Source organism: Aethalodelphis obliquidens, unplaced genomic scaffold, assembly GCF_003676395.1.
Source record: "Aethalodelphis obliquidens isolate GAN/ISIS:26980383/991018 unplaced genomic scaffold, ASM367639v1 scaffold6, whole genome shotgun sequence".
Taxonomy (NCBI): Eukaryota; Metazoa; Chordata; class Mammalia; order Artiodactyla; family Delphinidae; genus Aethalodelphis; species Aethalodelphis obliquidens.
The window spans coordinates 31,156,783-31,171,194 of record NW_020837950.1 but is presented as its reverse complement, the minus strand read 5'-3'; the positions used below and the strand labels follow the sequence as shown (position 1 = coordinate 31,171,194).

At 32.2% G+C, this 14,412-nt stretch overlaps 1 protein-coding gene across 11 annotated transcripts in view; it reads right to left on the bottom strand.

Moving 5' to 3' along the window:
* LCORL (ligand dependent nuclear receptor corepressor like) overlaps positions 1-14,412 on the bottom strand; it is a 166,812-nt gene that overhangs the window by 16,941 nt on the left and 135,459 nt on the right. For 4 of the 11 annotated variants that reach the window (XM_027103263.1, XM_027103265.1, XM_027103264.1 and 1 more), the window contains 2 exons: positions 14,073-14,166; positions 3,108-6,132 (listed from right to left, as the gene is read on the bottom strand). The exons of 1 other annotated variant lie outside the window; for it this stretch is intronic. In XM_027103263.1, the coding sequence (XP_026959064.1) occupies positions 3,108-6,132; positions 14,073-14,166 (3,119 nt within the window). Of the gene's footprint in view, positions 1-3,107; positions 6,133-8,586; positions 12,756-14,072; positions 14,167-14,412 lie in introns of those variants that run through there. 6 more of the 11 variants (XM_027103268.1, XM_027103269.1, XR_003432186.1 and 3 more) reach the window with 4 other exon arrangements.

The following is a 14,412-nucleotide window of genomic DNA, read 5'->3' as shown; positions in this document are numbered from 1 at the left end:
GGAGACTCTAATTTGACCACCTTTAAAATTTTAATCACTGAATGTTAGATAGTTAAAATTTTAAAATCACTGCATGTTAGATATACTGAAATAGGTATTATAAAGTTATTCAGTTAAGTAATTGAATTTTGGGGGTCATAATAATCTTCTAACCTATTAAAACTTGAGTTTAATTACTGATTTTAATATTTTAATTTAGGACCTGAGAGTGTTTTTTTAGCTTTTAAAAAAGTTTTTTAAAAAGGTAACAAAAATAAAGCTGCCAATACCTTCTGGACCCCACAAAAGCCTCCCCTAAAATACACAATGTAACAATGCAACCATATGATAAAATATCCTTAAATTTCCAAATGTAACCTGGCACTCTTTCACGTCAGGGAAGTAATCAACAAGCACTACCACACTCTCACTTATCCTAAATTGTCTAGCACCTATCAATAGGCAGAGCTTGAACTCACTATGATGGCAACTACAGTGTTTACACCCAATTTTTGCTAGGTTCTAGGGGTAACAGTCTCCCTGAGGCACAAATGCCAGGTCAGTATAACTGAGTAAAGCCCATGATTACTTGCTGAAGTCATTTCAGTTTGCATTCTGAATTTAGCATTACCTTAAAATTACCTGTATACGACTTTCTCCCTTGCTAGGCTACGGATCATCTCCGTAAAGAAATCCTTTATATACATGGAATCTAGTTCAATGTCAGATATGAAAAAACTATTCAACAAGTTGCTGATTTATTGGGGAAAAAAATCTTGTTCCTTGATACTCTTTAAATAATAAAATCCTAAAGTGGTTCCCAAAGTAGTACCAAAGGGCCTAACTTAATGGTATGTAAGACTGATACCCTAGGATTATTACATGTTATAGTCTTTATCAATTTAGCCATGAGATAGTTTTTACTTCCTTCCAGATGGTCTCAAATCAAGACAATAAATATATATTAGCCTGTAGTGTAGTAGTTAATTTTTAGATAGTTATTTGGGCATATTTATTTGTCAAACTGTTTTCTATATTTTATATTAGAGCTATCAGATGCAAAAGCAGGTAATGTTTACATTAATATTTTTAGAAGCTTTCTATGTCTCAAATATACTTTAATTTGCTTGAAATCCTGGACACATTTAGATGTGGGGAAGTGCACTGGGACGTTTAGCAGCACCTAATTTCACGAGTTTCATACTAGGTGCCAAGAAATTAGATTGTCCAAATTTTTTGGAAATAAAACTAAATCAGCTGTTCTTTTTCTACCCATTATCTCATACTTTACTCAAGGCACCTACAATGAAACTTTAAAATTAAGTAGAGAAAAACTTACCTAGTTGGGATTTTGAATAATAGTTTGCCATTTGTCCACTGTTGCAAGACTGCCGTTTATGTCTTTTTGTTGACATTTCTGTGGTCTTCCATGGTGGTCTTTTTCTTTTGTTCAATTTGCTAAGAACTTCAGAACTATCAGAAGGATTCTTGTCATAGTTAACACATTTATTTAATTTACTATTGTCAAGTTGGCTAGGAAATTTATTGCTTGAAGGACTATTTGCTTTAGCATTTTCTATTTCTTTAGATTGCTTTTTAAAAGAATTTTGCCTAGCAGAATGGGATCTTAAGGTAATGTGCTTTGATTCTTCTATGTGAGTTTGATGATTACTTCCACTGTTAACAGATTCAGGAGAGTAAATGATTGTATTTAACTTAAAAGTATTTCTGTGTTCAAGATAGTTGATCTTCCTCAAAAATATTCTACAATCTTTTAAGGTTTTTGACCTCCAATTATTTGGACATACATTTCCTAGTCTTGGGCCCTTTTCAAAATCTTTTTGGCTGCAGTTTGTTCCATTCTCCTTTGCTTCTGACTTAAATTTATTCTCTAAACTACCATGTGTTTTGAAGTCAGACATTGCCACCCTCTGTTGCAAAAAGTCATCCCTGACCTTAGGTGGCAAAATAAACTGATTATCTACTGTGTTTTTTCCTTGGCGTGGGATGTCAGCATTTGTTCCTCCCTCAGTCTTACTCAAAAATTGGTTCTGACAAAAAAATCTTAAGTTCCTCCTTTTAGAGATCCAAGCACCTGTTCCATGGCTGTGCAGCTTTCCCTCTCTTCTCCACCTTTCATGCCGCAACCTCTTAAACTCAGTTCTTTTTAACCTAGTTAGTGTTAAATTACTTTTCACATTTAAGAGTGGAGAGCTAACCACTTTATGCAGTATATGCAACTTCCCTGCTGATTTTGAAGGAGAAGATAGTGCAAATTTTTTAAAGTGCTTTCTGAAGGGGCTGGTATTAAAATCTGAATATTTGGTCCCTAATTTAATTCCTCTGGTATTTATTACTTCCAAAGGGTTTCGTGCATTTGCTTTTCTAACTAGTGAAAGAGACTGCGTTTCTGTTGTTTGCATAAACCAGGTACAGAGTTCATTCAAATCATACTTTTTCCGAAAAAGCATTTTTACAGGTGAAACTTCAAGTTCTAAAAAACAGGTGTCCAAAGGGCTTGCTATTTTGAAGTTATCATTTTCAATGTGTTCTCTTTTTTTATGAACACAATTTTCAGCTTCATCTCCACTCACGGGCACCCAAGCATTTGTTATTTGCTCAAATCTATTGTTTAATTCCTCTAATAAGGAATCGTTTGAAGTAGAAGCAGCCCACCACCTGAGCAAAGGGTTTGATGAAATTATAGGGTCCAAGGATACTTCAGAAATGGGTATTAATTTATCTTCCAAACGCTTTTTTGCATTCCTTGAATTTCTAGCTCCTGGTGTACCTTTGGAAGCTATTTTAATCCTTGACTGCTTATGTTTGTCCTTCTGACTTTTACCTTTCTGCAAATGGAGTTTACACGATTTATGGAGCAGAGCATTTCTATAAATAAGTGAACCAGAAGATGCTAATGAATGTAAGAAATGCAGAGATGGTTTTCGATCCCTAATAGAATGTCTCAAAGGTATAGTAGCAACCATACTTTTTGATCCATTCTTAAATTCGTCAGCTTCAGTGTGCCTTGTATCCACGGTGCACTGGTGATCATATTTTACTTCAGGCAGATTTTTTTCTAATATATTCTCTTGTTCTAAGGGAGGTAAGCAGCTGCTAATACTTACTTCTCTCTCCTGAGGTGAAATTCTATTAATAGTCACAGATATGCCAGAGATTTTCACTTTTGCAGGTCTACCAGGCTTCCTAATTATTGCCAAAGACTTCTGATTTGGTCGAATAATGTTCTTGGAAGGTTGAGGTATCACAGACTTGTTCTTGATAGGTCTAACATATTCAAAGCCAGACCCCAAGGTCTCAGTTTCAGTAGTCAGACTTGAAATAGCACTTATTCTTTCACCCGAGTCTATTTCACATTCTCTAATATTTCTGAGACTATTATATTCTGTTGGAAAATCAGCAACGTTATTATTTAAAGACATACCATTGCTTATGTTTACACTTCCTTCAGAAACATGCCTTTTAGTTCTTCTTGACCTTCCATAAATAACAGTTACTATAATACTCTTCTTATATATACCTTCTTTTACTTCTGATAAGAGAGATTCTGGGCTTTTCTTTTCAGCACTAAAGGACTCATTTTGGCAAATGGTGATGTCCGTTTGGTCAGTTTTAGGTTTGGGTGGTCTTCCAATTGGTCGCTTAATCTGTTTCACAACCTGGGGACCTATTTTTTTAGGTCTACCTGGTTTTCTTTTAAAAGATGAATCAATAGCACTGCTTGAATATTCCTTAGGTTCCTCTTGTGGCTTATCACTATTCAGATCATCTGTAAACACTGCAGAGGATTCTGCAGTTTCTTTTGCACAATTAAATTTGTTTAGTTCTTTTTGGAGACCGTCACTATCATTAAGATTAGAACTATAATTTTCAAAGTTGGCATTTGGGATATTCTCATTTGTTTCTTTTTTTTTTTCATTTACTTGATGAGTTGGTCGTTTTTCTGAAGGAAGATAGCAATTTGATTCGGAATTACCAACTGAAGTTAAAGTATATTTGACTCCTTCACTGCTTTTAACCTCAGATAAAAACATGAGTTTGATAGGACTAGAATAGTTGGCAAAAGAAGAGCTTTCAATGGCTTCATATTTTGTTGGTACATTTTCAACACTGGAAATCAAGCTACCTGTATTTAAAACAGATGACTTTTTCTGGTTATCAAGTCTTTTGTTATTCAAATCTATTGTAGGTATATGATTGCTTTTAATATTGGTGGATGCCACTATGGGTTTTGATAAACTCTGCTCTTTGCATGTCATTCTACTTACAGTAAGAGTCATATTTCTACCAGCATGTTGATCTTTATCATCAATTTCGATCAATTTCTTGGATGCTTTATATCCTTCCGATAATGACTGATTATTCCAAGACTTTTTGGCCATATTTATTGTATCTTCCAAACGTTCCACAACAACTTGTAAATTAGAATTCATTGCAATTTTGTTTAAATCTATATTGTGTGAGCTTTCAATCTGAATATTTTTTACTGGATCTTTTTTTTTTGTAGAGTCACAGACTTTTTTGGCCTTAGGTGATTTTTTGAAAATATAATTATTTGTTACGTATATAGAATACCACCCTGGAGGTACAATATTTCGTTTAGTTCTGCTTAAAAGTCCAGGGACATCACTTTTCAAAGGAGTTTGAATATTCTCTAATTTTGGATTCTCTTTATGATTTTGCAAAAAATTTTTTCCAGCCACAGATTTCTCCTGTGATCTTCTTATGCTCCTTTTCTCAGAAGTTGTTTTAAAGCTTTCTGGAAATGCATCAAAAGCCAAGTTAGCTTCTAAATTAAGAGGTAGTTGCAATGATTGTAATCCATAATCTGGTGAAAATGTTTCTGCATGATTATTACCTTGAAGGTTTTTAGAATTTTGTAAAGGCGGCCCTTGGCAATGATAGAATTCTTCTTTGTCCGCTGAAAATAGTTCATCGTGGCACACAAATTTCCTTGGATTTTTTTCAGTGTATTTTTTTCTTACAAAGTTTTCATCAAGACTAGCAAGTTCTCTTTTTATCTGTAAAGACTGCCTTCTAAATATGGGTGAATCAGGAGAGTTGCGCATTGCAAGTAAGGTTTCTTGACGCTTTCGAAATCTTGTCTGAATAATTTTATTTTCTACCTTTTTATCATGTTGACTCAGTAATTCCATAAAACTGTAATCACTGGCCTTTGCATTATGCAAGAGAGAGGTTATTAAATCTCTCAATTTTAAATCATTATCTCTATTACAATCACTGCTAGATAATTTTATAAGGTTTGTCATATCTATCGTTTCTATTGATTTTAACTTTTCATTGATACGATCCATTAAATCTTGAAAAATTACAGTAGTTTCACCTTTTTCTTGATTTGTAGTACAATTATTGCTGTCTTCCAAGAGCAAACAATCAGAGTTACTGGATTTTTTAGTTTTATGCATTTTACCTTCATGATCATCTTTGTCACTGCTTACTTCTGCTGGTGTCAGAGATGGAGGCTGGTTAATGTTTATTTCAAGTCTGTTATTTTCTAAGGCTGAAAGCTCTGAGATGACATCTTTCAATTTTTCAAATCCTTCAGTCTGTACAGGTGATAATGGTGGGGGTGAGGGACTTCGAGATCTACAAACGTCTTTAAGACTTATTGAAACATCACGTATTTCCCTTGATGAAAGAGGAGTCTGAAAGGCTGATTTTGTGGAATGAATGTTTGGTAAGAGTCCAGAACAACACCTGTGAGAATTATAACTGTTTGCAATTCCTCTATTCACTACTGTCTTAATGTGTTCAATAGTTACAGTTTGGCAAGATAAACAATGTATATCTTTAATACAGACTGGCAGAGGCACAAAACCAGGGCTTTGTCTTTCATTGTGTAAATACCCTCTTTCTGCCAGCCTATATTCACAACTACAGGAGAGCCCATCTAAATCATCTTCAATAAGGGGATTTTGAGATTCTGAAGACACAGAATATGATGTATTACAACAGCAAAGAGAAGCAGCATTCTGCTCTTGGACTAGAAATTTCAACATAGCCAAAACTTGTTGCTGGTGATGTATGCACAAAGATTCCAAAACTTTGCTTAATGCTGATTTTCCTTTTTCCATTTTAGTAGCTTCCTCTGATTTTGCATCAACAGTTGAACTAAAAATAAAAATCAAACAAAAAATGAATTACAGCAAAAATACTAATATCGTAAGGAATTTTAATTTTAACAGAGTTTGAACAAAAGATATTTTGGTATTGCTGGACTCCTAACTCCTATGGAGAGCTGCAATAGTGACATCTTCATTATTGTTTAGCAAAAATAAAATGAAGCACTGGTGATAATTAATTTCCTATGATAAAATATGAGTCAAAGCAAAGCCCTATGTTTTGTGATATAAAAGCTGCTGTTGATGATAGATATATTTAGAGATTGCTAATGTTTAGTGCTTTGGATATATTAAGAATATTTAATGGAAAGTGCTTCAGAAGGAGTTAAAATTTTTGTAAAGTAGACATGTTATAAATTATTTTGATGGTTATCAGTCCATATTAGTACAAATAAGAAAAATAAGATGTAGGAGAAAATCTTTCTTATCTTTATTTAAAATAGATATTTTTCAAGGTAGTGAAAATAAAATTATGAATAAAAAAGAGTTTTGCATAGTCACAATCAAGGGATTTAGATTTCATATAAATAACAGAATGCCTTTTCTAAGATTAAACTGTAGGCCTTTTAACCTAATAAGAAAATAAAAATTGAAGCTATTTAAAAATGAAATCTATTTTTAATTGATTTTAGATACTAAATTAATTACATCAAAACTAAAGGCATTACTTACCTAATTATTTAATTTCAAATGCTGGAAAATGTCCCACTGCAAAAACTAACATACATCTAATGTTAACTAAAACCCAGAATTACTTAGCAACCAATGTAGAGGTCTACAAAAGGCTTTTTAATCCAATACCAGCAGCAAGAAGAATAAAATATATTAAAAGAATTCTGTTTCAGAAAAGTATCTATTTAAATTAAACATATCACCAAACTCTGTACATGAAAATAGCCTCCCACTTGTGATTTCTTTTATTTGTTGTTGTTAGTTCCTGACTTGTAGAAATTTTATTTAGGGTTGGAGTTGAAATATGCTGATTATGAATTGCTACAGAAGATTGTATTTTGTTTAAATAAAGGGTTATTATGTTCATGAATATTAAAAATTAAAGAATTTTTCTTTTAAAATGAAGTGAGATTTATTTAAAAAATTTTCCTCCCTAAAACTGGCTTACCCTGTTTCACAGATAAGTATGCAATATTTTATCTACATTTTATAAAAACTACGTTGAGTAACAAAAACAACAAATTTTGCAAATTAGATCAAAATTTTTCTAGAAAAACAGTATCTTTGCTAGATTCAACCAATGTTTCACTACTACAACTAGCATGTCATTTGACATAAAGTAGCTATCAAAGAGATAAGAGATACGAAAGTACAGTAAAACTTTTTAAGTCCACTGCCACCTCTAGACAGATGAAGACAGGACATGACCTCAGTATCCTTTCTTTTCTGAAAATAATTTTTTGTAAATGTTTTCATGGTTGGGAGTGTAAAATAATTGAACTGAATCTGAAGATTCACTACTGGATAATTCAAGAAACCTATGTAGAGAACAGAGGCAGAAATGTTAACTATCAAATAAGAAGATATAAGTGATACTATACTCTTTCCCAGTAAATTAAAAATTATAATTTTCACATAAGCAAAAGAAAACCCCAGAAGTTCTGACAGACACATTTCCAACACATTTCTTTAAAAGTTATGTTATGGCCTATTAAACATATCTGTGACTAAATAAAGAGATTTTACATGTCTCTCAGAAAAATACATTGCACTATATTTTAAAGATTAACATGCTTTTATAACAGTTCCTGAAATGCTCAAATGATTTTTCTCTGTTAGTAAAGTCTAGAGTAGAAATAATAAAAATTCATGACTAGTGTTAACTATTCTGAAAACCACTGATTTTTATAGCTCTCTTTTGACTTTCCAAGGAAGTCGATACTTATTATTTTTAATAATGGAACTTCAAAAATCTCAAAAATACCACAGTGGCCAGTAATTTCTATCTAATGCCATATGAAGAACAGCTTTAAGAAGTTACTAATTAGATATTCAGGTATTAAGATTTTATATATATTTATATATATATCAGATATTAGATAACTAAGTTCTCAAATTATAAAACTCCACAATATGCTTATTTGCCTTCAATTTTTTTCTTTTCCATATTTCTTGTATGTTAGAATCTCAAAGAAAAATCTAATATATAATAGTTGAATACACATAAGCCTCCAATCTAGAATTTATTCTCAATTGATTCTAAAACTGTATGTTTCACAGCTCCCTTGTTTTTCATGTTAAAATTTTTTTCTAACCTTTTCCTGTTTGATTTATATATAAAAAAAAATTCCGCTTTTTTTGGTAAGTTTCTATCCATTTTGCCATTACAAGTTTTGTTGTTGAAATAGTTGTCTTTGGAGAAAGTTAATTTCTAATATTAATATTAATAAAGCTGCTTCCTAGAGTGAATCAAAGAAGCCAGTGTAGTCAGTTTTTTCTTTGCTTTTCTTTTTTTTCCTTTTACTGAATGAGTAAATCAATCACACACCAACAGTGTTGTAAATTTAAGTGCAAAAGCATTGAAGTGCTTTACTACAAATTACAACCTAGAAACACGTTAACTGAACAATTAAAATTCATACAATCAGATTTAGATATATAACAACACAAAGTAGAAACAGAATTACAGTACATTTACAACACAAGACAGATACATGAATTCATTAGAAAATATTGTAATAAATAATTCATGAATTATAGTGCAATTGATTTATGCATAAATATAACTAATTGCCTAACAATCAGTTTATATTAACAAAATCTGTCAAAATCAAGGCAGCCACAGAGTTTTACTAAATTACTGCGACAATGGAAATACTGCAATTAAAAAACAAATACAAGTATTTGTACTGTAAACAACTAAAAAAATCGGTCTCACTAAAGTTAGTATACAATTTAATATAAAATTGTCATTAGCTACCAGAAATGGTTTAAACAACTTTACTGAGCAGTAGTTTTCTAAAAACAGAGGCACTGTTTTTTCTTTTCCTTTTTTTTTTTTTAAATATAAAATACTTGAGGAACATTCAAATAAGTAGAAAGCACATAAGGGTTGCTTTCACCTTCATTAAAAGTCTGCTGAAACTGGATTTTTCAGAAAATTGTCAGTTAATAAGTAGTAACTGGTAACTAAATTTATAAAGTACTTTGAAAGTTTAACATAAAGAACATCTTAACAGAATCACTGGGGAGAAGGGGAACCCATAAATTTCCCTGCCTTTCCTAGTTTGTATAATCAAAAGTTAACTCAACAATTAGAAACATTTTGTTTCTTTTAAAAGTTATGGGTTGATCATTACCTATAAACTATCAAAAAATATTTAATTTACTATTTCTGACCAAAAATAAATAATACAAGTACTAAAATGCTGCAAATTAACTATAATATTACCTATAAAACTACTGATCACTGTGAAGTCAATAGCAAAATGATCCCTGATTTTATGAATCCTGTAAAGTTTTTGGTCAGGTCATCTTTTAAATGATATAAAAGTGTTCTGTAAGTATCCCTTTACTATAAACTTCTCAATCAATTTATTAATGTAAATATAGTGTGAGGAATAAAAAAGCTCAATACAATATAAATATTATGTAATGCATTCAAGCCCCCAAATTCTTGCAAGTAAAATTCTGTATAAAGCGGTCAATAAAATTGTGTTGAAACATTTACTTTAACTTTGTTTTTCAATGGGGGGGGAAGGGAAATATATTAAATAATCCAAGTTCTGGCCCTCACAAAATATGGCTTAATTCTTTAAAAAGAAAGATGACCCTGACATCTGCTGTTTTGCAATCTATTATGTATACTTTCTTAGTGGGGAAAAAAAAAGCAAGAGGATTCATACCCTAGTATGCAGGTAACATTAATAGCTGAAGAGGGTTCAGTATGGATCTAAGAGACCAAATAACTACTCGGTTGTGTAGTTTCCCACTCTTCAGTTTCCTTAAAGATATGTAAGCAGTTTTTAAATGTAATAGCTGAAAATTTCTTTAGTATTACATATATATGTGATTATTAGATACACACAAACACAAGTGTAAAAACACATGTATTTGACAAGGTGCACTTATTTTTTTAATTCAGCTTTAAGTATTCCTTTTGGACTTAGGAAAACTGGCTTAGAAAAAATGATCAGAACCTGAATTTTAATAGAGAAAAGGGGCACTCGAAGAATTTTGAATTTGTGAAGCAAATCCCCATTCTTTCTATGGAGGCACATGCTTTATAACATTTTACCACTAAAACTGCATACTTCATAAATCCAACATGGATACTCTGAACCACATTTTGAAACTGCTATATAAAATTACTGGTCTCTCTTATGAGTCTAGTAAAAGTTAAAATGCACTGCCCAGCTTCTAACTACCCAATTAGTAGAGAGTTTACATTACTGAAAGTTCAAAACAGCTTCAGTGTTAAATATCTGTAAATCTATTCAAGACCCTGAACAAACTGCAAATTTGGTTATTAGCAAAATGATAATGTATCGCCCACCAAAATGAAATCTGTAATTCATTTTGATAAACTGAAAATGTTTTGAAATGTCACAGCAGCAAATATATTAAAGTTACACTGAGGTTTTTCAATAGTAGGAGTGTGTCACAATCCTTAAAATTTAAAGTAGTCATAACATCAACTAACCAGCACATTTTAAACCAAAATTATCATTCTCAAGCTTTTTCTGTGCACATTATAAACATGCTCTAAGTTGCATTCCAACTTTCTTTTCTAACCTTACACATTAGCTTATTTTTCAAATGAAAAACAAAATTAAATTATTTTAATAATTAAATTTAAATTACTTTTTGTTCTTAGTATTCCATCTTACATTAAAGGACTCTATAGCTGCTGGGGTTAACTATGTGTCAGTTTTTTTTAAAGTATATACCTTATAAACCCCAACTTCCTGCTAAATCAACTATTAAATGATAAATATTAAATTTCATTATACATATCATTTAAGGTTTTCTTTTCTATTCCCAGTGGATGCACTTGAGTGCATTTCATATTTCATAGAATGCACTGTAGTGTACTAATACTGTATATATTAATTTTTATTAGTGTGGAGATAGCTGTCCATTTAAACTTTGATTGGTTGTTTGATATACTTACAACAAATGTAAGTATGCTATGCAAAAATGTTTACAAACTATTAATATATTTCCATTATAAGATGGTTCAACTGAATGGCTGGAGTGGTCTTTCACCAATAAAAATGTTTCACTTGACAATTACTTGTTTTCCCACAACGCTTTATGCTATTGACTACTAAAGAAAACCTGAATCTTTTTCACCTATTTATACAAGGATTAAATACAAACTATCAGAATTAAGTAAGCAACTATATAGTTCTGTCCACAGTGAAAACCCTGAATAAAACTTTTTTTCAAAAGGCATGTAAGTGGTTTTTGAACTGTAAAATTTCATGTCTCCTGTCAGAGTGAGCATCTGTAATTCCCACATGTGTGTATACAGACACACAAATACACACCTGTGCACATACACACACACACAAACACGCATACACACACACACACACGCACATACACACATTTTCCTAACAAGTAATCTACACAGGCTTGCCGCTGTTTTTGCAGCTGCCAGTCCCTGAATCTGTCATATTATATAACCCAGTGTCTGGTAATCGGAGTTTCTTCTTCGGAGGAGTCTTCAGTGTTCCAGATCTTTCTTTTACCTTGTATTCTAAAGTGCTGTGAGGTACCCCATAAATTCCTTGTGCTTTGGAAACACTCATTTTTCCGCTCATTACCATTGCAATAGCCTCTTCCATTATTTCATGATCATATTGCCGATAACGGCCACGTTTTTTCCTGGGCTGCTTATTATCTTTTCGATCCAACCCATCTTCAGTATTTTCAGAGGTTCCATCAACTGTTCCATTTTTAGAATTAAGACACAAAGGAGAGAGGTCCCCATGTAGAAAATAAGAGTCAACACTTGAGTGAGTTACGGGCCCAGAACATTCTATTTTGTTCTGTTTAGGGAGTATATTTTTCAGTTTTTGGAGAGCTGATCCTTCCAGGACTGGAGAGGTTTTGGAAACTTGATACATAACGTCCAGCAGACCAGGACCATCAGGTTGTGGTTTTGAAACAGAACTTACTCGTAGCTGAGGAATTTTTAACTGTACAGTAGGATGTGTTTCATATTGTAGGCTTTCATTTTTTTCTTTAAATTGAGTAACCATTTTCTGTAGAGTTAACTGATGGAGGTAACTGGAAGCTGTTGGGAATTTTAATTCTGAGGTTTCAAGTAGATTGAGTTTACTTTTTTCTGTGCGCTCTGCTTGAGCTCTCGCCCACAAGGCTACTTTTTGCAGCACTGCACAAGTTTCTTTACTGTCTTTATATGAGTAACTATCATTGAAATCTCGAGTTTTGTTTTTAAAAGATGCAGGCTTCCCTGCTGGTAAGGCTTCTAAGTGGAGAAGTAAAGTTTTTTGAGGTATGCCATAAAGTATGCCTGCTTTATTTATGTCCAGTGCTCCAGACTGAATGTCTTTCAAAGCTTTTGAGAGCAAACCATCTGCAAACTCAGCACTTCTTTCCACATAGTCCTCTCTGTTTCTGTGTAGTCTCCTGGATGGATGGAATGAAACGATGGTAAACTGATGCATGAGAGACTCTCACACAGCTATGGAAGGGGAGGGTCCACTCCTTTATTATACTCCTTGCTTAGGTAACATCACTGCTTATGACTCTTTTAAGTCTGTGAGATGTAGTAGTTGCTCCTTATCAAAGCAAACGCTATAGTCCTGGTAGGACAATGTGTCAATCATACGGTGGCCTCAACGGGCAGACCTTCCAAGAACATAAAATCCTAACTCAGTATTTGTAAAAATATTCTCATGATGTTGCTATTCCTCTGACAGATGCTTGCAGAGCAACACTTATAATTTTTTTACAATTAGAGTTCCATTATATAAAATACCCAAATCCTAAAGGAGTTTTTGTTAGTAGAAAAGTGACGTTACCGCTAAACAAGTAATAAAAGAGTCAACCCCTTTAAAGGAAATTTGTAGCAGCAAGAATATTTCCAAACACAAATACCCCATATTTCCACAAGACTAATTTTTCTCTAGATAAAAACTTAAAATCTGAAACAAGTAGATAAGTTATATTTGGGTAAAATACTTTTAGATTTTATACATGTTATTTCTATTTCGAATGTATCACTATAACTTTTAAAGTTTCTTAAACAGAAAGCTCACTATACCTCATGACTCAAAAAGCTATTACAGCCTTAGTTGAAACAGATTACACTCTACATCTGAGATTTAAATGTTACTAAAAAGCTTCCTATGCAGTTTGTTAATGGGAAGATGCAAAAGTTACCAAAAAAAAAAAAAATCCAACAGAACAGCATTTCACTATTAACTATTTAATTAATTTAACAACAGCTTTTAAAGCATGAAAGGATTTTTTGTGGTGATTACTAGATAAAGTAGTCTGCCACCACACCTAGAACACAATGAAAAAAGTCTAAACACTATTAAGTTAGTTGTAAGAATTAGTAAGCATAGTACTTTTAAAACTGGTTGATTGTTTTAAAAAATTAAATAGTGAAATTACATATTTTCCTTAAAATTGCCTCCTAAATATTGAATTTAAAATTCTCTTTACTCGTCCTGCTTCTTAGTTTGTATTCTATGATTAATTTGGTAGTTCATTTTAGTAACATGAACTAAAGTTTGGTGATTGTTCTGATAACTTTTCTTTAACAGAAAGAATAAAAAAGAAAGAGAAAGGACAAATGAAAGGTATGAGAGACACACACTTATGAGTGACAAAAATTCTGGAAGAAAACTATATATGTCAATCTATTCAGAGTAGTATTAAGAGTTCTCTCCATAATTTTATATTAATATTAAATTATATTTCCTAGATATTGCTTACCCAGCCATTGAATTTTCAGAAGAAGGATCACATATGGATGACTCTTCAGATTTTATGCTGGTTTTCTTTGTAGAGAGATCTAACACTCCATCCCCTATAATTTTTGCAAGAGAAAAAACTTTATATTTGTGACAGGTAATCCTTAACATTTTAACATTTCATATTTTGATGATCTACTAATTCATGACCTAAAAATTAACACTTGTATTTGACACATGGCCATCACCAACTCATCTTGTGGTTTTAGCAACAATACATGACTGGGAAGGCACTACATAGGAAAAAAGAACGGAGAAGAAGCTGGCACTGCCAAGTGATATGAAGAAACAAAGAGACTAGA